Raw genomic sequence first — 24,660 nt, forward strand, 5'->3', positions numbered from 1 at the left:
CTGGTGGGCATGTGCTTAAATAAACAACAAAGCAGGGGTCCAGAGTAAGATTTTTTTTGAAAGAATATGATTTATTAAAAAAATGAAGCCCTTATGGAAAAAATTATGATTTAGGATTGCTTTTAATTTTAATTTTATACTGCAGTGGGAGAAAGAATTCATACTTTCAGTGCCCGGAGTCTCTAAATGTATTAACCAATGTAATTTGTGAATTATAAATAGTTCATGTGATTGGAAGGTAGGATGTAAGAGAGTTTATTGTTGTTGTTGTTGGTTTTATTCTATTTTGTGTCTTACAATTTATTGAGGCCTCTGGTGACCTTAGCAGGAACAACCATCATATTGCTAACCTCAGTGGGTTGAGGTTAAGGAATGAATGGAGGTGAGAAGATTGCTAGTATGGATATCGTTTGCAAGAAGCTTGATTGTGAAGTGAAAGAAAGATTTAGGGGTCTCTGAGAGGTGGTCTGTCACCTCAGAAAGTTGATTAATAATCTGCTGTTTGTGTTTGAATGCTGCAATTAGCTTTAACCTCTCTCAGAACTTCTTAGGGATGGTATCCACTGATGATGTCTCTTAAACAGTAAAAACCAAAGTTGCTAACCAGGCCTCAAAACTCCCCCAGGCACCTTCATTCTTTGGGTAAAACAGTGCCTCACTGCCATGTTCACTTAATAGCTTGACATAAAGAACACATATAGTAACCTGAGCATGCCAGGCCAATGCCTTCTTGGTCCTTGGTACTAGCTAATTTCCCTGCCTGAATGTTCTTCCTTGATAACCTACTTATCTTTCAAAGCTCAGCTGGAATATTCCATTTGTTTTACCATGAAGTTCCCTGTGAAGTTACTCACTCTTTAGAACTCCCATAGCACCCTTAAGTTATGTATCAATACATAGCACCTATCACTGTACTAAGGAATTAAGGAATTCCTTAATTTTTCTGTGCCTCCCATTAAATCATTGAGATCAGGATCCCTGTCTTTCCTTCTTCTAGTCCTCAGCTCCTCACACATTTTGGGCATATAGTATGAGTTCAATGAGTGTTTATTGAATTTTTCAGTTTGCAGTTAATACATGACCAAACACTAAGTGTGTGTGAAGGGGGACATTGTTGGATGTCTTGCAAAGGAAACCAGTCAGGAGAGAGAAAGAGAGAGGGGGATGGGGCAGACTCATTATCAGCATCCATTACCCACTTCCATTACTATGAGAATCCAGGTTTTGTGCAGATGTTCACCCTCTTCAAGCAGCCATGTGCCTTGGAGGGAACTCATCCTTGCCCAGCCCAGGGGTGGGTCTGATTGGCCTTAAGCTAATCACATTCCTGTTGTCAGTGATTGATTTGGGAATGGGAATGTCACCCAATTCTGGCCAATCACACATGGGAGACTTCAGGGAAATGTTCCCTTGCTCCTAAGAAAGAGAACAAAACGAGCTGCTGTCTCTTTCTCAGGGTGTTTTCATGTCTGGAGGGGATACCTGGAAATGCCAAAGCCATCTTGCCATCAGCCTGAGAATGGACCCAACGACTGAGGATGGAGGAACACAAAATGGTAAGAGGCTGGATCTGTAATGACATGGCCAGGCTACTGACACTGCCTGTCCAACCCCCTACTCCTTGAGAACTAGTTACCGCAGTTCATGCATTTCCTTATTGTGAAAGGCTGTTTGAATCTGTTTCTATGACTTGAAGCCAAAAGCATCCTCACCGAAGCAACTTGCCGTATAGTAAATATTCATTAAGTATACAACTTTATTTTAAAGCGATGACCACAGGAATAAAAGAGCCTGTTCCTTGTGACCCTGTTATGCACCAGGATTTGGAAAGGTAAAATATGCTATTCCTATGGTCATCTCATAAGCCCAAGGTTATGCCATGCATTTGACTATGCCACTCAGATGGTAGAGGCTAAATTTCATTTCCTGGAAGATTAAGAAAAATCTAGTCCTGAGCTATCTGAGGGAAAGTAAACAATATTGTAAGACACAGACAGGAAACCTTGTTTCCATGGATCACTAACCCAAAGGAAGAGTTACTTTAAGGAGATACATAAAGTTTAAAAAATTGAAGTACAATTCCTTTTAGTTACGTTTTTAAAAATCAAACTAGGGTGCCACTGGCACATGAATAGAGAGATAAAACAGAATAGAAAATCAAGAAGTAGACCCAAAAACATATAGGGATTTAGCATATGATAAAGGTCTCATTTCAAATCACTGGGAACACTGGATTTTTATCAATGATGTTTGGACAACAGGGTAGTTAGCTGTAACAATAAATACATAATTAAAATTGGAGCCGTACCTCAAATCTTACCAAATAAATTCCAGATGGGTTACAGATTTTAAATAGAAAAATATGAAACCATAAAAATAGGAAAAAACCATAAAAGATTTTCTTGTTGTAATTTATGACTGCAGAAAACCTTTAAATATATGACACAAATTATAGCAGTCATAAAATAAAAGATTGAAAAACTCAACCGTGTTTTTAAAAATGTATCCATGCAAAAACAATCATAGCTGAGTCAAAAGTCAACGGACAAATTAGGAAACATATTTTAAGTCATTGCTACACAATCAATAAGAAAAAAACCAATAATGCAATAGAAAAATGGGCAAAGGATGTTGCGTCAGGTGACAGGTATTTGCAATTTGGCTATATCTATCAAAATTACAAATACATAATCTTTGATTTAGCAACACTATTTACAGGAATTATTTATAATAATTCTATTAGTAGCAATTCTATTAAATTACAGACATACTCCTATATGTGGAAATCACTTATTGACAGGTTAATCATTACAGCACTGTTTGTAGTATAAAAAAATTGGAAATAATGGAAATGATCATTAATGGGAGAGTGGTTAGACAAATGAAGATACGTTAACATAATGGATTATTATTTATCATAAAAAAGATTGAGGAGGTCTTTGTATACTGGTGTGGAATGATCTCTAAGATATATTATGTGAGAAAAGCACAGTACAGAACAGAGTAGTGTGTCATCATGTGTGTAAATAAAAGATGGTGAGGGGATGCCTTATACAAATTTGCTTGTATATTTCTGCAAGGAAAAGTAGGAAGTTGATGATGCTGGTGCCTCTGAAGGGAGAACTGGGTGGCTGGAGCATGTAGGTGGGAGGGAGTCTTAACTGTATATTACTGAATGCTTTTTGAATTGTGAACTATGTGAATGTATTACCTATTCCCGTTCCAAAATAAATAAATTACACTTAAAAAGATATTTGAAAAGAGAGAGAAATAGAAAACCCTAAATGCTTTAAAAAATGAAAACTAAAAATGAGTAACTGTAAATTGGATTCAATAAATGCAGTACACCCATATCCAGCATGAGTAGAGCCTAGCATCTCCGCCACCATCTTCAGCCCTCTACCAACCTCAGGTAGACTGGGCCTTGATTTGCCAACCTCAGCCCCATCTCCACCACTTCCCACTCCTCCCACCCCAGGTCAAGCTGTCTGCCTGGGATTCGCCTCTAGGCTTCTGTCTTCTTCGCACCCAGGGCAGAGCACTAAGCCGAGGGCATCCTGCATTTCTCTGATGGGAGACCACTGATGGGAGCAGTTGTTTGTCTGAAGGGTGGAAGAGTAGTTGAGACTCTTAAATTTGGCAAATTAGACTAAGGCAGAAGAAAACAAAGCAAGGGAGGAGGTTTTCACCTGTAAAGTAGTGTAATAGGGTGGGTGAGAGGAAATGGTAATAAATCACAGAAAGGAGGAGAACCACGTACTTGTCACACTTCGGCTGAATTTTTCTCTTCCCAGAGCTCCATAGTTGATGCCTTATTAACATCAGAGGGGATTTGATGTCTTGTCATATTCAGTCCTGACTATTGAAATGAAAAGGAGAGAAAATGAAAAATATGGAAAATGAAAACCAATTGCATTCTTTAATTTTAGTCATCCCATTCCTGGAGCATATTGAATACTACTTTGGGTTCTTTCATTGTTCAGGTTATAAATAACAAAGAGCCGAAGTATTTCACATTCCTAAAGAGTCTTTCATCTCAAAGGAACCAAGGTAATTCACTAATTCAGTTACCTGAACTACATTTGGTAATTATTTGAGGATCACTTCACCCAGGGGTGAATTTCAACGAGTTGTGTGACACAGCCAACAGTCACTTCATTCTCCAGTCAGTGAGGAAGAAAAATGAATAGCTAATGGGGATGTCCTCCTGAAGGATTTGCCCAGTGAAAACTTCAGGGAGATGGATGCTGAAAGAATGTAATTAACTGCCCGAAATTAATACCTCCAACCTTACTCAAGGTTTCCTGACCTCTTTACTAGAGTCAGGGTGGAGAGCTCTCTAGTAGCCGAGAGACCTGTGAACAGCAGTCACTCCGTTGCTGTATTTTTTGAGTGATAATAAATGGTTTTGTGTTTTTAATTTGTTCCCATGTATTCACTGTTAGGATATAGAAATACAATTAATTTTTCCATTGTTACAATTGATTTTTTATGTTGATCTTGTTATCAGTGAACTTGCTGAATGCACTTATTAGTTCAAGGAATTTTTTTTAAGATTCCTTGGGATTTCTCTGCAGACCATAATGGCATCTGCAAATACGGGCAGTTTTAGTTCTTCCTTTTGTATCTGTATGCCTTTTATTTCTTTTTCTTGCCTTATTGAGTTGGCTAGATCATGGCTGAATAGTAGTGGAGGGGGCAGACATCTTTGCAGACATCCTTACCTTGGACCTGATCTTAGGAGGAAAGCATTCAGTCCTTTACAATTAAATATAATGTTAGCTGTAAGTTTTTTGTAAATGTTCTTTATCAAATTGAGAAAGTTTACTGCTATCTTACTTTTCTGGGAGTTTTTATCATGAATGGGCATTGAATTTTGATCAAATGCTTTTTCTGTATCAGTTGATACAAACAGGTGACTTTTCCTCTTGAGTTTATTAATATGATGGGTTACATTGATTGATTTGTGAACAGCAGTCATTCTAATACAATCTCATTTTAAAGTTCATTTATAAGGAATAGTGTCTCAATCATGTGACCCTATTTTTGGGGGGAGAAAATGTGGGGGTAAGAAGCTGGAGCTCTTCCAGCCAAGGGCGTGCAACTCAGTCCACCTCACTGAATGCAGTGCCTTCCTTCTCTCTTCTATCTACTCTCTACTATCACCCAGAGGTCAGGAAAATGCTGCCAGCATGATGACAGCTGCCCAGTACCCATTAGGTTGGTCATCAGACAGTGTACCATGGAGGGTGGCCACTGCAAAAGCTTGTGTTTGTGGGAGCATGCTCACCAGTCACCACTGCCCAGAGAGAATGACCCTACTTCTTTTCTGCACGTGAATGCATTTTATCAGCAGAAGCTAAATCTCATCTAGAACCCTAGCAGAAAGGGAATTGGGAAAATAAGGTTTTATGCCTTTCCAGCCCCTGTGATCCAGGGGGGAGCATAGAAAAAGGTGGAAATAGAAGCTGAGGACCAAGGGGCAGTATCTAGCCCTCCTCTCTGCCTCACTGAATCTGATAGAAGCCAGAGACCTTCCATCGTCTCTTCACAATTACTCTCTCTTAATTCTCTCTCTTAATTTTTAATGTCATCTTTCCTCTTTTATTTCTCCCATCACCATTCAAAAACCCACTCAGAAGGATGTATTTGCAAAAGTCTAACTGGGGTGGGAGAGTAGAGTGGAAAAAGAAAGCAGTAAGATGCAATGCAAATCAAATATATTCTATTTTAATGATCTGTTTGAATGAGTTGTGTTCATGCGATGTTTGAGAATATGAGAAAGGAAAGCAGACAGAGCCCGACTATCCCCAGAAGAGTCTGGATCTTGGCAGCTGAGTGTGGTTGAAGTGGGCACGTGTGGGTTGGAGATCGGGTGCAGAGTGAGCAAGGGTTAAAGACAAGGGCTCATGAGGGATCTGCGGCTCAGGGATGTGATGTGACCCCACAAAGTGAGAGGAAGACAGGCGCAGTCATGTTCAGAGAAACAGAGCTGGGGACTTGAACGGAGTAAGCTGCAGCTTGATTGGCAAGTCAAAGTTGAAATCGAGTCGGTTGGGAAAGAGAATTTGGAGTCAGGGTCTGGGATTGCTCCTGGGACTCTGACTGTGTGAGAGCCAGCCCTCAGCTATTTCTGATTTGAGGTTGCAGAGTGTACAGGGGAGACTTTTATAATCAGAGGGCCCTGCTTGTATCATTTTCTTGGGTTCTGAAGCTCCTTCTGTGGATGGGTGTGGGGTTCAGTCAGACGAAGGCTTATTTCCAAGGTCTCAAGAACTTTGTGGTTTGGCTCTTTCTCCAGGGCTCAGGTGAGATGTTCTGCTGAGAGACAGCTTGATTAGGAGTCAAAGTTGTGTGAACGGCTCAGGACTTTTCTTTCTCCTTCCTCTCTCTCTCATTCTCTCTCCCTTCCTTCCTCCCTCTCTCCCTTGGTTCCCTTCCCTTCCCCTCTATCTTTCTTTCTTTCTTTCTTTTTCCCTTTCTTTCTTTCTTTCTTTCTTCCTTCCTTCCTTCCTTCCTTCCTTCCTTTCTTTCTTTCTTTCTTTCTTTCTTTCTTTCTTTCTTTCTTTCTTTCTTTCTTTCTTTCTTTCTTTCTTTCTTTCTTTCTTTCTTTCTTTTCCTTCCTTCCTTCCTTCCTTCTTTCTTTCTTTCTTCCTTCCTTTCTTTCTTTCTTTCCTCTCTCTCTTTCTCCCTTCCTTCCTTCCTTCCTTCCTTTCTTTCTTTCTTTTTCTTTCTTTCTTTCCTTTCTTTCTTTCTCTCTCTCTCTCTTTCTTTCTTTCTCTCTCTGCCCTTCCTTCCTTTCTTTCTTTCTTTCTTTTCTTTCTTTCTTTCTTTCTTTCTTTCTTTCTTTCTTTCTTTCTTTCTTTCTTTCCTTCCTTCCTTCCTTCCTTCCTTCCTTCCTTCCTTCCTTCCTTCCTTCCTTCCTTCCTTCCTTCCTTCCTTCCTTCCTTCCTTCCTTCCTTCCTTCCTTCCTTCCTTCCTTCCTTCCTTCCTTCCTTCCTTTATCTCAGATGGTATCTTTTTCCCATGTGGAAGACTACTGAACCCTTGGGTGAGTAAGTACACTGAGTCTGATGGATCAGAGAGGCCAGGGCTATGGGCAGTGACAGGAGCCACTTACTGACAAGACACCTTCCTAATGGACATGACTCCTCAGCTCCCTTCAGTCTCTTTTTAACACCCCAGAGAGCAGCTGCTGCGTGACTCTCAGGCTCGTTAGTTATTCTTCAGGGGGTTAGAGTACAGCATGAAGGCAGCAAAGCGACTGGTTTTATTCCTGCAGGGATCAGGGCACTGTCACTGCTTGTTGGCTCCAGACTGTTTCCCTAGGCTGGTCTACAAGTGTGGCCTATTGATTCCAAGAAGGATCCGATGGGCATCACTAGATCCATCAGCAATGTTGGAAAACTATCATCTCAGGAGCAGTGGTATGCCCCAACTGTCCTTTTCACATATGATGGACTAAACATTTTTCTATGCCAGTGATTTTCAACTTATCTTAGCCTGTAAATTATTTTTCTTCTCTTCCAAATGAAATCTTACTTGGAAACTCCATATAAAAATTAAATAGAAAAGGAACTGTTCTGATTGACTAGTGGTTAAGTTCAGATAGCCATGTATTCACCCCCTTACTCCTTTGACTACGTCCAAATTTTTTCTAGAATTTTAAAACACTGTATTATGTGCTTTTTAATGCTGGTTGGTGCTCTTACTCAGTTTGAAGGGGAAAGAAATTGAGGCACAAAGGGGCTAAAGAACTTACTTTGCCAAGATCATGCCATGAGTTTGAATCAGTCAGGAACTGTACTCAGCTGATCTGAAAATTGGTTTAAATAAGATAGGGCCTTCTTTTCCTCTCATCTAACAAGAAGCAGGCAGTGTAGGGCTGATGTGGCGGGGCATGAGGTTTTGGGGGACCCAAGCTCCTGGCAGCTCGCCATCTCACAATATCTAGGATGGATCCTCATCTCATGTTTATAGTATGGCTTCTGGAGCTCCAGCCAGGTAGCATCTGGAAGATGTAGAAAGGGGAAAGACAGAAGGGTCCTGTCAGCTGAGTCAGTCCCTGTAAAGGGGGCTTTCTGGAAAGGCTCCATGACTTCTACTTACATCTCAAGTAAGTTATAAAACAAATTTAGGCTGGGAATCCTGTCACTCCCAGCAATATAGGAGCTCTGCCAGTGAGGAAGGGGAGAATCTATACTGGGTGGGGAATTAATAGTCTGCCACAAATATTATGCCCGTAACCTCTAGTGCGCGCATAGCCTGGTTTGTCCTGATTGCAAACAATCTGCCTACAAGGTCAATACTTCAGCACCTAAATGTATGTTTTTCCTATTCAGAAAAGGCTCAAATATCCTTTATTAGGTTCACATGTCCTGAGTTAATTTAGAAAATGAAATAACCTAATAAATAAAATGACCTGATTTGTCATTTGGTCAAATTGCTTGACACAGGTAATGTTTTAAAATATATATTGGACATGTTTTGGATTCTTTTCAGGTGGCAGGCGGGAAGGGGTAGGTTAGTAATATGTGGGGTTTGTAACCAAGAGTGGGAGTCAGATTATCCTTCAGGGCATACTAATCCCCACCCTTTGACCCTTGACCACACGAGGGTCTCTACCAGTTTCTCACTGAGGCGTTACCATCACCCACCTGCTTCCATGTCCACCTTACATGGGTGACAGGGGCACGATGGGTGCACAGGAAGCCACCACTGCCTGTGGTGTGACGTGGAGGACAAATACTGCACGTGGACGAAGAAGAGCTGGACTCAACTCTGCCCCTTAGGCTGCTTCATTCTCCAGGCCTCAGTTCCCCCTTCAGTAAAAAGAGGGGATTGCACTAGATGAGCTCTGTGGACACTTCCAAGTCAAACACTGATATTGTGTCTTCTGCTCCCGTCCCCTTCCTTCGTCCTCACTTGGATTGGAATGTGACTTACCAGTGCTGCCAGTCACTGGGCAAGAACTCTTAGAAGTCATCTGCCCCTTTTCTTCTACCAGAAAGAATCATAATAGAAGCCAGCCTGTTTTCTTTAAGTTTCACTGAAGAAGCCTTGTCTTGTGGACCCTAGAAAGTTTTCCTAATGTAGGTCTTTACCTAAAATGTCTCCAGTTGTAATAAATTGCCCGTTTGCTCTTGCCCTATTGATTGTGTGATTCGTGTCTGGTTGTTCGTAGGAAAACCAGGCAAAATCAAAATCATCATAGGATAAAGAACTTTTCCAAAGGAAGATACAGGATCCAGATTGCTCATTGTCTATTCATGAGTTCACTTATTAGCTCATCCAGTCAATCAAAAAACCTGGGTGCCTGCTATGTACAAGTCACTGCACGGAAGAGGTGGGCTCCCACACTGACCTGATCTATGTGGCCAATAAAAGTGCCCCCATGTGCTAGGCCCTGTCCCATATGCATCATATTCTTGTCTGATCTTCACAACACCCATATGGTGTAGGCATTTATCATGCGATTCTATTGCTTTTGTCTGCCCCCTCTTTTGACTGAAGAGGTTGCACAATACGCCCTCCCCAATCATTTATTTACCTAATTTTGGGGACACCTATTATGTGCTAGGCCCTAGGGATATGGCCAAACAAAACAGAAAGGATTTATCTGACAGACCTGTCAATCTATTAATCATAGTGCCCTGCTTACTCCCAAGCACATGACCTAAACCTGGCCCATCAAGAAACTTTGTGTCTTTTTTGACAGTGATTGGGCTGGAGGGTTGGCAGCATGACCCAAGTAGGGCCAATTAGCATCATTCTATGCCACATGATCCAATTCTGGTTGCTGAAAAAGAGAGAGCTTCTCTTTATTCATTTGAGCCTTAGATTCAGATGTGTGTGCTACCTATTCCACTGTTATAGTTGCCAGCTTCATAAGCCAATAAAATCGTTTTTAGCTTAAGCTGTTAGTTTGAACCACAATAAAATTGCCATCTTTGCAGATTGGATGTCAACAATTTCATCTGGTTTAATTTAATGACTTGATTTTCTGCTGCCTGCAATTGAAAGAGTCCTGACAAATATGGTAGTATTGTTACCTCCAACTTAGATGAGGAAAGTGAGGCTTGGAGTATTCATTAGCCCAAGGTCATTCACCTACTCAGGATAGTGAGAACTGAGACCCAGGTAGCTTCAAAGTCTATGTCCTTTTTTTAAAAGCTTTTTTTTTTTTTAATTCATTAATTTTATTTTATTTTATTTATTTTTGGCTATGTTAGGTCTTTGTTGCTGTGTGCGGGCTTTCTCTAGTTGCGGCGAGCGGGGGCTACTCTTTGCTGTGGTGCGTGGGCTTCTCATTGCGGTGGCTTCTCATGTTGCAGAGCACAGGCTCTAGGCGCATGGGCTTCAGTAGTTGTGGCTTGCAGGCTCAGTAGTTGTGGCTCACGGGCTCTAGAGCACAGGCTCAGTAGTTGTGGCGCACGGGCTTAGTTGCTCCATGGCATGTGGGATCTTCCTGGGCCAGGGCTCAAACCTGTGTCCCCTGCATTGGCAGGTGGATTCTTAACCACTGTGCCACCAGGGAAGACCAAAGTCTATGTTCTTGATTGCTCTGGTACGAGTCCCATAAAGTCAGGCAAGGGCTGAAGAGAAGAGACTGCTATTCAAGGGTGGTTCACAAATTGTTCACTACTGGTCCATGAGGAGGTGAGACACGCTGCACCAGGATATAACCCAGCTGTGTCACTAGCATACTCTTTAGTTCAGCTGACGATTTTTTAATAGCAAGATTTTCTCAGTGAAGTAAGCAATGTGTTGATTTAGATTCTGGTGCCTGCTCCTTATACAGTACGCTCCTGGATTGATATCAGACATTTTTGGGGACCAGCACTTGGAGGAGCACTGGTATAGAGGACCCTTGGGTTTGCTACCCATTTGACAACTGTCCTCCAGTCTCTGGGGACTTGCACGGAAGCCATGTCTATGCCATGTGACCCAGATACCCCCTCTTTGTTAGTCATAACTGATTTGTTCAGGTCATTTGTTTGAGCGCAGAGGGACCAACCAGATTTTCTTGTCTAAGAACACGGAATCTTAAAAAAGAAACAAAGGAACCAGGAGATGTTAGTCTCAGAGCTACAAAAATAGCAGAATGAGCCCAGAAGCTCTTGTTTTCACATCTCTGGAATTGCTGTTGTTCTTGCGCTTCTGAGGCATAGCTATTCAAGTCATCCGTACCTTTTATAAAATTGCTAATATCCTTTCAAGTAAATTCCCTTTTGTCTTAAGCTAGTCCAGAATTGGTTTCAAGAGAACCTTAAGTAATACTGTTGAGAAATATAGGGAAGACCACATGTTCATGACTCAGGATTCTGTTTATAATATCAATTATTTGCTAGATTATATGAGAGTGTCCCTAACAATTCTAGGTCTCAGTATTAGCTGAAAACGTTGGTACCTGAGTTGGGGCCCACTGTGATGTGGAGACAAAGATGTACATCATCAATTACCCCAGGTAACTAAAGACTCTGACACAGACTGAACATCTAAATTAAAGCACACAAATAATCAACCTTTGTCGGTTTAACTGTAGATGAATAGAACTCAAATGAATGAATCGACTCATTGCTAACATTAGAAACATTACTACTTTAGAGCTACAGCACTATCTGCCATCTAGTTGGCTTTAAAAGAAGAAAGACCATTTGCTCTGGAAAAACAAGCATCATCTCAACCAGCTAAATTCAAACAACAGGTTCTTGAATTCAACTTGGTTTCAGGGAAAAAAATATGATGGAGACACAAGCTGAATCCTCTTATGACTTGGCCATAACTTTTTAGATATAATATTTGATTTTTTAAAAGAAATAATATTTGGATGTCTTCTGAGATCATCTCACTATTTGAAATTGCAAGTCCTGATAGGCAGCTCCTTCAAGCTTGGTGAAGGAAGCAGTGAAAATGGAAGTTTGAAGATGCATCTTTAGCAGCTGGAAGGGGGCTGCCTGGAGTGATGGTAGAAGGAGAAAGGGAGCAGGCACAAGATGCCTGCTGCTTTTACCTCAGTTGAGGAAAACCAGTGCTGGATGGTGTTGGGAGAGGCTTCACAAGCTTGATACTTTCATCATTTTTTTCTGAATCCAGACAGCTGTCTGCTACATGTTTACCTAGACCCTCTGTGATCTTGGTTCTGAATGGCTTAATCTATTTTTAAAGGGTATCCAAATGTGATTAAGGTAATTCTTGCATTCTTTTGCTCTTTCTATTTAAAAATTAAAGTGCTTATAGTAATAGATATCTCTGCCCCTATAGCCAAGAGGATCATCTACAAATGCTTTCTGAACAGAAAAAAAACTTGAACCTGAGATTCAAATATCTAATTCTCCACATTTAAAACCTCTTCTTAGACAGTCTCTGTTTAAAATCTAGTGATTTATGTGCAGAGTTCTTTTTTCTTAATTGTATTGCTGTACATATATTAGATATAATCTGTAAGACTCTCAACATGATATCATATATCCAGTATTTTTTATTGTACTAAATTTCAGGGCTAATTTAAGTCTAAACTCTTTATTTTAGAAAATCAGTAACAGCAACTAATTAGCACATCTCATTCTGGATGTATTTGCCAACCAATTTCAGAGACTCATTTGCCTGTTAAGAGGTTTTATTGAACACCAGCACCACAGACTCTCCTTTTTTTGTAGTAAACAGCTCATGCTTATTATCTTATTACAGGAATGCCACTGGTTAAATCAGGCTCTGAATATAAATAGCCATATTACTGCCATCAGGCATCAATGTTTATTTAGTGGCTGTGAGTCATGCATACCTCTTTGATCGGGTTTGGAATGAGCCGTTGCAGTTTTTGTTCAAAGAGGTTATTTGCAAAGGCTACAGAAGTATCAGTTAGATTAAACATGAAATTAATCAGTGTGGAATTTTATCAGCCATTTCTGCCACCAAACACCAGGTGTCAAGAGCATGTGCAAATGAGGGCTGAACATAATGAAGCTGGGGGACAGCTTGGTAGGGAGATCAGAATGGATTCCAAGAGGTCTACCATGCTCAGGGAGGAAAGATGGAGGGAGGCTGGAAGGAAGGAAGGAAGGAAGAAAGGAAGGGAACATTGAAGGCTTAGTGTATCATCTGGAACTCCTTGGCAGTTTCACATGGCATATCGTATATCCCAGTATATGGAATGCAAGTCAGATGACCTGAGTTAGCCTGAGCTAACTAGTGATCTTTGGAAAACTACTGAATGCATACATGCATTACACAGCAAACATGCATTACAAAGCATACATATATAACATATAACAAACTTGCACAAAAGCAGAGGAAAGCGCATTTTCCGTCTCAACGTGTCTTTAGACTAAAAATAGCAGAGAGAGATAGACCCCAGATAGCTTTCTAATGGTTTTAGTTGATGAAACTCTGTTGGTGGAGGAAATGCGGTCCTTTAATTGGAGGCCTCACTTAAACTGGGTCCATTCATTTATTCAACATTTAGTGGATACACCAGCTTGTCAGGCACATGTGCTGAGAGAGGCCTGTGAATAATTATAACATACCATGTTTAGTACTATGATGATTGACACTATAAATTCCTGGTGACCGCATTCTCAACCTGGACTTCATCACTGCTCAGCAATTCTATGGCATTCCACTGGGTGGTTCTCCCAGCCACTGGCCCCACTGCCTATTTCTAACATTCCCCACTGTCTTCAAGCTTCTGACTCTCAGCTTCCAGTTCCTCTTACTCTCAGTAGATGATCTAACCTTCCCTACAGTGAAAATAAATTTTATCTACATTCACACTCATTCTCTCCTTCTCCCTCATTCTCATCACAGGGAATGTCTTTCCTCTTATAACAGACAATTGTTCTACCTGTGATTTGGATTCCATTTCTTCTCAAGGTCTTTTTATCATCCAGAATCTTCCATTCTTCCCTCTCAACTAGCTCTTTCTCATCAGCATATAAAAATGCTTAGTCCTTCCAAATTTAGAAAATCTTCCTTTGAAGAACTGCAGAATCAACTGGAAAACAAGGTGAGGGGACTGAAAGTGAGGGGATGGAAAAAAATATTTCACACAAATGGAAACAACAAGAAAGTGGGGGTAGCAATACTCATAAAGTAAAATAGGCTTTAAAACAAAGGCCATAAAAAGATAATGAAAACCATAATTCAAAAAGAGTCATGTACCACAATGTTCATTGCAGCTCTATTTACAATAGCCAGGACATGGAAGCAACCTAAGTGTCCATTGACAGATGAATGGATAAAGAAGATGTGGCACATATATACAGTGGAATATTACTCAGCCATAAAAAGAAACAAAATTGAGTTATTTGTAGTGAGGTGGATGGACCTAGAGACAGTCATATAGAGTGAAGTAAGTAAGAAAGAAAAATAAATACTGTATGCTAACACATATATATGGAATCTAAAAAAATAAAAATGGTTCTGAAGAACCTAGTGGCAGGACAGGAATAAAGACGCAGACGTAGAGAATGGACTTGAGGACATGGGGATGGGGGAGGGTAAGCTGGGAAGAAGTGAGAGAGTGGCATGGACTTATATATACTACCAAATGTAAAATAGATAGCTAGTGGGAAGCAGCCGCATAGCACAGGGAGATCAGCTTGGTGCTTTGTGACCACCTAGAGGGGTGGGAGGGAGATGCAAGAGGGAGGAGATATGGGGATATATGTATATGTATAGCTGATTCAATTTGTTATAAAGCAGAAACTAACACACCATTGTAAAGCAATTATACTCCAATAAAGATGTTAAAAAGAAAAAAAGATAATGAGGGACAGGTTATAAGATAAAGAAAGACAGTATATAATGATAAATGGGTCAATACAAGAAGAGGATATTAGACTTGTTAACATCTATGCACCCAATATAGGAGCACCTAAATATATAAAACAAATACTAACAGACATAAAGGGAGAAATTGATAGGAATACAATAATAGTGGGAGACTTTAACACCTCACTGACATCAATGGACAGATCTTCCAGAGAGAAAATCAATAAGGCAACAGAGCTTCTAAATGACACAATAGAACAGACTTAATTGATATCTTCAAGACACTACATCCAAAAAAATTCAGAATTCACATTCTTTTCAAGTGTGCATGGAACGTTCTCTAGGATAGACCACATACTAGGTTACAAAACAGGTTTCAACAAATTTAAGAGGATAGGAATTATTTCAAGCATCTTTTCTGACCACAATGGTATGAAACTAGAAATCAACAACAGAAAGAAAAACGGGAAAAGAACAAACACATGAAGACTAAGCCACACGCTACTAAAAATCCAATGGGTCAACAATAAAATAAAAGAAGAAATCAGAGAATACCTTGAGCCAAATAACAATGAAAACACAACCTTACAAAATCTGTGGGATGCAGCAAAAGCAGTTCTAAGAGGGAAGTTCATAGCGATACAGGCCTTCCTCAAGAAACAAGAAAAACATCAAGTAAACTGCCTAACCTACTACCTACAAGAATTAGAATAATAAGAACAAACAAAACCCAAAGTCAGCAGAAGGAAGAAAATACTAAAGATCAGAGAGGAAAAAAATAAAATAGAGACCCCCCCCTCCCCCAAAAAAAGACAATAGGAAAGATCAAGAAAACCAAGAGCTGGTGTTTTGAAAAGTTAAACAAAATCGACCAACCTCTAGTCAGGCTCACCAAGAAGAACAGAGAGAGGACCCAAATAAACAAAATAAGAAATGAAAGAGGAGAAATAACAACTGATACTGAAAAAATACAAAAAATCATAAGAGAACACTATCAACAGCTATATGCCAACAAATGGGACAACCTAGAAAAAATGGACAAGTTCCTGGAAACATAGAGCCGGCCAAAACTGAGTCAAGAAGAAACAGATAATTTGAATAGACCAGTCACTAGGAGTGAAATCTAAACTGTAATAAAAAACTCCCTGCAGACAAAAGTCTAGGACCGAACGGCTTTACTGGGGAATTTTACCAAACATACAAAGAAGAACTTACACCTTTCCTTCTCAATTTCTTCCAAAAAATTGAAGAAGGGTGAACACTCCCAAATTCATTCTATGAAGCCACCACCCCCACCCTGATACCAAAACCAGACAAAGACACTACGAAAAAAGAAGATTATAGGCCAATATCTTTGATGAGTATAGATGCAAAAATCCTCAACAGAATATTAGGAAACCAAGTCCAACAAAGCATAAAAAGGATCATACAATATGATCGAGTTGGATTCATTCTAGGATCACAGGGATGGTTCAACATACGCAAATCAGGGACTTCCCTGGTGGTGCAGTGGTTAAGAATCTGCCTGCCAATGCAGGGGACGTGGTTTCAATCCCTGCTCTGGGAAAATCCCACATGCCACGGAACAGCTAAATCAGTGAGCTACAATTACTGAGCCCACGTGCCACAACTATTGAAGCCCACATGCCTAGAGCCTGTGCTCTGCAACGAGAGAAGCCACCACAATGAGAAGCCCATGCACCACAACGAAAAGTAGCCCCCGCTCGCCGCAACTAGAGAAAGCCCACATACACCAGCGAAGACCCAATGCAGCCAAAAATAAATAAATTTATTAAAAAATACATACGCAAATCAATCAATGTGATACACCACATTAACAAAAGGAAAGACAAAAAACACATGATCCTCTCAATAGATGCAGAAAAAGCATCTGACAAAATTCAACATCCGTTCACAATAAAAACTCTCACCAAAATGGGTATAGAAAGAACATATCTCAACGTAATAAAAGTCATTTATGACATACCCACAGCCAACTTAATATTCAACAGTGAAAAGCTGAAAGCCTTCCTGCTAAATTCAGGAACAAGACAAAGATACCCACTCCCACCACTTCTAGTCAACAAAGTAATGGACATCCTAGCCACAGCAATCAGATAAGAAAAAGAAAAGGTATCCAAATTGGAAGAGAAGAGGTAAAACTGTCACTATTTGCAGATGACATGATACTCTATATAGAGAACCTTAAAGTTTCCACCCAAAAACTACTAGAACTAATTAATGAATTCAGCAAGGTAGCAGGATACAAGATTAATATACAGAAATCAGTTGCATTTCTTTACACTAACGATGAAATATCAGAAAGAGAAAGTAAGAAAAAGCAGCCCCATTTAAAATCACATCAAGAAAAGAAAATATCTAGGAATAAAGGAGGTGAAAGACCTATATGCTGAAAACTCTAAAACACAGATAAAGGAAATTGAAGATGATTCAAAGAAATGGAAAGATAATCCCAGACTCTTTTACCCATTGTTAAAATGGTTACACTACCCAAAGCACTCTACAGATTTAATGCAATCCCTATCAAAATACCCATGACATTTTTCACAGAACTAGAACAAATAATCCTAAAATTTATATGGAACACAAAAGACCCAGAATTGCCAAAGCATTCCCAAGGAAAAAGCACAAAGCTGGAAGCATAACCCTTCCAGACCTCAGACTATACCACAAAGCTACAGTAATCAAAACAGCATGGTATTGGCACAAAAACAGACATACAGATCAATGAAACAGAATAAAGAGCTCAGAAATAAACCCACACACTTATAGTCAATTAATCTTTGACAAAGGAGGCAAGAATATACAATAGAGAAAAGATAGTCTCTTCAACAAGTGGTGTTGGGAAAGCTGAACAGCTACATGTAACTCAATGAGATTAGAATACTCCCTCACACCATATACAAAAATAAATTCAAATATTATTTACATTACACTTTTCGGCAGGCAGTAAAGGTGAGTGACAAATCAGGAACAACCTTGCGACCATTTTGGAAGGACTATAACATCTACAAGGCCATAAAGAACATTGGCTTGCTTGGCATGAGGTTACAGCCATCACCATGAATGGGGTTTGGAGGAAACTTTGCCCACAGTTTGTTCACGATTTTCGTGGATTTGGGAAGGTGGATGAGGAGTCCAAAGAGGTCTTCAGCAACTTAGTGACCCTCAGCAAGAAGCTGGAGCTAGATCTGCAAGAGGACGACCTCATTGAACTCCTTGCTGTACAACATGAGGAGCTTACTAATGAAGACCTGATGGAATTGGAGGCCCAGAGAAAGGACAAAGAGAGACAAGAGGAAGAAGAAGTAACTGAAGAACTGAAGAGATTCACGATGCAGGAAATGGCAAGGGGATTTTCTTTATTTGAGGAGGCACAGTTACTTTTTGAGGCACAGGACCTGAACACAGAACGGTACACGAAGGTTGCAGCAGCCGTTCAGAATGCAATCCAGTGCTCCCGTGTCATCTATGACAAGAAAAAAAGAGCTACTACGGAGACATCCCTGGATCGTTTTTTCAAGTGGGTAGATAGAACTGAATTCAGCAAGGAACCAGAACCTGTGCATCAACATCAGGCATGAGTGAGATTGCAGCTTGCCCTCCATCTCCTATTGCTGACAATCCTTCAGCTCTACCATCTCCCACCTCCTCTTCCTCCTCCAGTCAGTAACTCTTCTTGCCTGTTCACTCGATGCCAACCCCTGTACAACATATGTTGTACTGTACTACTGTACTTTTCAAGGTACTGTACTGTAAGATTAAGAAAGTTTTCTTTATTTTTTGTGTTTGTTTTCCATGTATTATTGGTGTGAAAAATATTATAAGCCTATTACAGTCCAGTATTATATAGCCAATTGTGTTAGTTGGTACCTAGGGTAACTTTGTTGGACTTATGAACAAATTGGACTTAACAAATGTGCTCTCAGAACGGAACTCGTTCGTATGTAGGGGACTTACTGTATTAGAGAAATGCAAATTAAAACCCACAATGAGGTATCACCTCACACTGGTCAGAATAGCTATTGTCAAAAGTCTACAAATAATAAATGCTGGAGAGGGTGTGGAGAAAAGGAAACCCTCCTACACTGTGGTGGGAATGTAAATTGGTGCAGCCACTATGTAAAACAGTATGGAGTTTCCTTAAAAAACTAAAAATAGAGCTGCCTTATGATCCAGCAATCCCACTCCTGGGTATATATCCAGAAGAGATGAAAACTCTAATTGAAAAAGATACATGCACCCCAATGTTCATAGCAGCACTATTTACAATAGCCAAGATATGGAAACAACCCAAGTGCCCATCAATAGACAATTGGCTTAAGAAAATGTGGTGTATATATATATATATATATACACATATATATATACATTGTGTGTATATATATATACACAATGGAATATTACTCAGCCATAAAAATCATTGAAATATTGCCATTTCCAGCAACATGGATAAACCTAGAGAATATTATACTTAGTGAAGTAAGTCAGACAGAAAGACAAATATTATACGATATCACTTATATGTGGAATCTAAAAATTAACACAAATGAAACTATATGCAAAACAGAAACAGACTCACAGACATAGAAAATAAACTTACAGTTACTAAAGGGGAAAGTGGGGGAGGAGGAATAAATTAGGAATATGGGATTAACAGATATAAACTACCATACATAAAATAGATAAAAAACAAGGATTTACTGTATCACACAGGGAACTATATTCAATATCTTACAATAACCTATAATGGAAAATGATCTTTTATATATATATAACTGATCACTTTCCTGTACACCTGAAGCTAACACAATGTTGTAAATCAACTATACTTTAAAAAGTCCTCCTTTGACAGTGCCCTTCTTCAGGAATCTTCCTTCCTTGTCACAGACAAGCTTCTTGAAAGAGTGTCCAGGTAGAATTCTCCCTTCCTCAGCTTCCACTCTGTGTTGGCTCAGGTTCTCTGGGAGACTCTGAAACAGAGATTTGTATGCAGGTCATGTACTGGGGGGCACTATTAGAAACCACCCCGGGAGTGGGATGAAGGAAGCAGGACTGGCAATGTAGATTCAACAGTGGCATCATCTAGTTCTAGGGAACTCTAGAGCTGAGAAGGCCTTGTAGAAATGACCTGAACTGAGACAAAGAGGACAGGTCTTTGTAACCCCACATCAACCTGTCATTGCATGCACACGGTAGGTGCATAGACTTGGGCAAGGCAGCTTCCTTTGATAAAGGGTCATTCCTGGAGAGGGATTTGGCCATGGCCACCAGAAGGCAACAGTCCTGGCAGCTGGGGGAATGATTGCTTCATTCCCAGAGGGGACTTCTGGGGGGCACAGCCTAGCACACACTGTGTGCTCACTACCCAGTCTTCTCCAACCTGTCTTTCTCTCTCTTGAGCTCCAGACTCTGTCTACATTCAACTGCCTATTGGAGATTTCCATCTGGACATCTCATAAGAGGCAATGAAACATATTCAAAATGGAACTCTCATCACCTCCTACCTCTCCACTCACTCCTTCCTTAGGGTTTTTTTTTTTTTTTTTCTTGGTACATAGAAGATAGGAGGTAACTTGTGAGATGAAGTCCCTCTTCTTTCTCTTTCTGTGGATTGCTTCAGGATATGTTTGTTCTTTGCAGCCCTTCTAAGGGGTCCTGTGTGCTGAAAAAACATACTACTGAGTGATCCACTGTCTCTCTTTGTATGTTTTCCTGTCGTGAACCAGGAGCCAGGTGGCCATGCAGCACACTGTCATTGCACAGCTGTCCTTGCTCGCTTCCCCTTTTCCTCATCCTCACTTCTTTGGGTTTGCATCTACCAAATCAATTGTTATGACCTTAACTCTGGCCTCAGGCCTTGCATTTTGAGGGCCTGGGAAAAGATACCACCTTTCCCCTAATGTCCTGTTTCCAATTAAGTCATATCAATTCTAACTTCTAAGTAACTCTTCAATCTATCCTTCCCTCAGCATCTCCATTGCCACAGCCCTAAATCGGGCACCATGAGGTCCACCTCGATCATGGCATCAGCCTCCTAACTGGTCTCCAGGCTTGCTCTCCGAAAAGCTATGCGCCACTCAGTAGCCTGACACATAGTAAGAAGTTAATAAATGTTGGCTGTAAGAGTGAAAGAATAAATGAACAGGTATATTACAGGGTGCTGCATGTGGTAACCGGGCTACCTTAGAAAGCACTGACGGGCTAAGATAAGAATTTTTCCTAGATTGTGGCAACCCACACAGCACTTCCTTTCTTCTTCTACGCTGTTCTTGTAAGATTTCATAGGGTTTTAGCAGGCTTAAATGAGTAATACATGTGAAGCTCTTTGAGCTGTGCTAGGAACATACTAAGCACAAAATAAATTTCATTATTATTATCCTTTCATGAATCTTTTTTCTATTTCTTTTCCCCCTTCTTCTGAGGGTTAAAATAGTTTAAAAGTATTTCATTCAAAATTGAGTAAATTCCATTTTCTATATCTACTTTGTTTCCCCAAATACGATAGAAATCTAAGTGGTCAGCAACCTAAAAATTGGCACTGTCAAAGTGAGTTATTTCGTGTCTGTGTGATATGTTTTTCCGGATACAGAATAGAATTTAAACCTTGAGATTTGAACATTATTATTAAAAAATAAAAAGTTTTCCTGAAGCTCTCAAGTTCAAATTACAATTCTTATTTTAAAAATAAATATAATAAATCCAGGGGGTTATTTGATTATTGTTTGATTGAGTAGCTGAACAGACCAAATTCCCTTAAACAATTTGTCCTGTTTACATCTTATGAAATTCCCTTGAACATCTTAGACTGCATTTATAATTGACTATATCTGATTTTTTAAAGCACTTCTACTGCCTAACCTACCTACCCAAACCTTCCCATTCTAATAAATCTAATTAAATAAATGAATGTGGTCCATCTCAAGTTAATCATATACACTCCAATTTTGTTTACAAACTTTCCATAATTCTCTTTATCTTTCAACTAAAGATCTAAGTCTAAAATTACTCACTTATACATTTTATGTTAGAATTAAAGCCCAAATCTATCAAATTTCCTAAAATCTCTTAAAAACACCAAATACTTAAAATATAAAATATACAGAGATCATTCCTAACTCTATTGAAAAACCATGAATAGCAATGGTTTGGTTTATTTCATCATCTCTATATTTAATTCTAAACATTCCAGAGTTGACAGATAGTTTTTACCATCTCAAGAAAGTTGGGGATGCTTTTGGCCAAGAGTTTTGGCTGGGATACAGTTGTAAGGTCTGAATGCCAGGATGCCCTGTCTGTGCACTGAAAGAGATGCTGAGCACCTTTTAAATAGTCACAGTGATAACAAGGGACTCCTTGTTCATGTCCTACAAACGGGGTTATTTTCACAGCTGACCTTTTGGTTTCAAATTAGACCATCATTCAATTCTTTCTTCTGACTTGAGCCTGCAGCTCTGGCTAGTTTACCTCCTGATTGGAGTTAATTCATCTATTTACCACTGGTTAATCTGAATTTTTTCCCATTTACTTCTCATGTTTGAATATTGGCCACAATCCTAAAATATTTATACTATCAGGCGCATTCTTGTCATTTGTGGGAAAGGAAAAGAAAAAAAAATACTGTGCATAATTTATTTGCTATACACATGTCAGTATATATGTATATATATTATTTTATATACTCTTTTTCACAATTGTATGATGTAGGCATAATGGTGTCCATTTGACAGATGAGGAAACTGAGGCTCAGAAAATTAAGTAGGTATTAAGTTTTAGAGCAAGGATACAAGCCTAGTCATGGCACTGTAACCCACAGGCCATACTCTCTGGGGAACTTCATGTAAGCCCCCTGAGATTTCTAGCTAGAAAAGAAGCTAATTTTAAAGGTTACTTTCCATTTACAGTTATTACAAAATATTGGCTATGTTCCCTGTGTTGTACAGTACATCCTTAAGCGTATCTTACACCTAATAATTTGTACCTTCCACACCCCCTACCCCTACATTGACCCCCTCCCTCCCCTCTCCCCACTGATAACCACTAGTTTGTTCTCTATATCTGTGAGTCTGTTTCTTTTCTGTTATATTCACTAGTTTGTTGTCATCTGTGGATTCTACATATAAGTGATATCATACAGTATTTTTCTTTCTCTGTCTGACTTCACTTGGCATAATGCCCTCCAAGTCCATCCATGTTACCACAAATGGAAACATTTCATTCTTTTTTATGGCTGAGTAGTATTCCACTGCATATATGTACCACTTCATCTTTATCCATTCATCTGTTGATGGACACTTAGGTTGTTTCCATGTCTTGGCAGTTGTAAATAATGCTACTATGAACATTAGGGTGCATGTATCTTTTTGAATTAGTGGGTTGGGGTTTTTTTGTCAGATAGATGGGGTTGTCTTTAAAAAATTGTTTTTCCTACTTTTTGTAACAAAGCAGTCATGAAAGGTTTGGGGTCGTGGCTATGAGTTGGGCATTTGACACTTGCTCTTCCCTTCTGTAAGAGATCATATATTAGTGGGCCAACTGGTGACCTCATAGATTGAGGCCTGAGGGCTTCAAGGTCAGAGACTAGAATTCTTTAGGACAGGCTCTTGCCTGAGGTTTCCTTTAGGTCTCAGGGCTTTCCTGTTACCCAACCAGTAATTCTCAAGCTCCACACAAAAGCCAAGAACAATACCTGACAGTTTCAACAGTTGGCTACGGGGATGCCCAGGTGATTTTTTTCCTCCCTCCCTCCCTCCCTCTCATCTTTCCCTCCCTCCCTCCTTCCTTCCTTTCTCCCTCCCTCCCTCTCTCCCTCTTTCTCTCTTTTCATTCTACCACTGTTCAATTATCAAAGCAGAACATTTTGAAATTGACTTAATGCTCTTATCTAATTTACGGACCTTCAGAATCCCCTTCAGAGACCAGAAAATGATGGGTAGAGGAGCCTCTGTGTTCTGCAGTGGTTTGCCTCCTCTGTCTACACCCTCATCTTGAGTCACAGGTCTTGTCTTAGAGAAGGACTGGAGGAAGTGAGGCCATGAGATTCCAGGCCAATTTCAGCAGCAGGGTCTCCTGTGTGTGCATCAGGGGAGAGATGGTTATGCCATGGAACCAACCAAAGAATCTAAGGCCTGTGGGAGAGCTTACAGATTACCTAGACTAAGAAACAGTCTAACCTCATTGTATAGGCAGGAAGCAGGCCCACAGAGGTAAGCAACTTGCCCAAAGTCACAGACTTAGTTACCATCAGTCCTATATAATGTGACTTAAAAGTAATAAGCCTTTCAAAAGTAATCCATGTTGTAACACATGCATTCAGATGGGTGTCATCCTGGCCAGCTGTCTACCTAATTCTAGCAAATGCCAATGCTAGAACTTTTCTGAAATTCTCTTATCAAAGGGGAGTTGAAAATCTGCTTTAGTTGGTCTGTGTATTCATTCATTCTTTCCTTTTAAAAATACTGACATATTTTTCTGAATTTTTTTTTAGACTTGAGTCCTACACATACTCTTTTATCAGCACAGGTTGCTTTTTTTAAAAAATAGATCTCTGTATAAATAATTAGGCTGGGGACTTCCCTGGTTGCGTAGTGGTTAAGAATCCACCTGCCAATGTGGGGGACACGGGTTCAAGCCCTGGTCTGGGAAGATCCCACAGGCTGCGGAGCAACTAAGCCTGTGCATAACTACTGAGCCTGCTCTCTAGATCCCGCGAGCCACAACTGCTGAGCCCATGTGCCACAGCTACTGAGGCCCACGTGCCTAGAGCCTGTGCTCTGCAACAAGAGAAGCCACCACAATGAGAAGCCTGTGCACTGCAACGAAAAGTAGCCCCCGCTCTCTGCAACTAGAGGAAGCCCGCACACAGCA

At 40.0% G+C, this 24,660-nt stretch overlaps 2 protein-coding genes and 1 long non-coding RNA gene across 4 annotated transcripts in view; 2 read left to right on the forward strand and 1 right to left on the reverse strand.

The window, feature by feature from the left end:
• The window catches only part of LOC309656113 (uncharacterized protein), a 761,916-nt gene that overhangs the window by 297,571 nt on the left and 439,685 nt on the right, over positions 1–24,660 (forward strand). For both annotated transcript variants that reach the window (XR_014261136.1, XM_082452309.1), the window contains exon 3: positions 1,457–1,556. Coding sequence is in view for 1 of the 2 variants with exons in the window: in XM_082452309.1 (XP_082308435.1) it covers positions 1,457–1,556 (100 nt within the window). In the remaining variant the exon portion in view is untranslated. The remainder of the gene's footprint in view (positions 1–1,456; positions 1,557–24,660) is intronic.
• Positions 1–24,660, reverse strand: part of LOC309656161 — a 329,878-nt gene that overhangs the window by 287,185 nt on the left and 18,033 nt on the right. The window lies entirely within an intron of this gene.
• The window catches only part of LOC309656107 (tigger transposable element-derived protein 1-like), a 200,349-nt gene continuing 193,148 nt past the window's right edge, over positions 17,460–24,660 (forward strand). Inside the window, exon 1 of the mRNA XM_082452297.1 lies at positions 17,460–24,617. Within this exon, the coding sequence (XP_082308423.1) occupies positions 17,856–18,377 (522 nt within the window). The 5' untranslated portion in view covers positions 17,460–17,855 and the 3' untranslated portion in view covers positions 18,378–24,617. The remainder of the gene's footprint in view (positions 24,618–24,660) is intronic.

This window comes from Balaenoptera physalus, assembly GCF_965194825.1.
Source record: "Balaenoptera physalus genome assembly, chromosome: 2".
Lineage (NCBI taxonomy): Eukaryota > Metazoa > Chordata > Mammalia > Artiodactyla > Balaenopteridae > Balaenoptera > Balaenoptera physalus.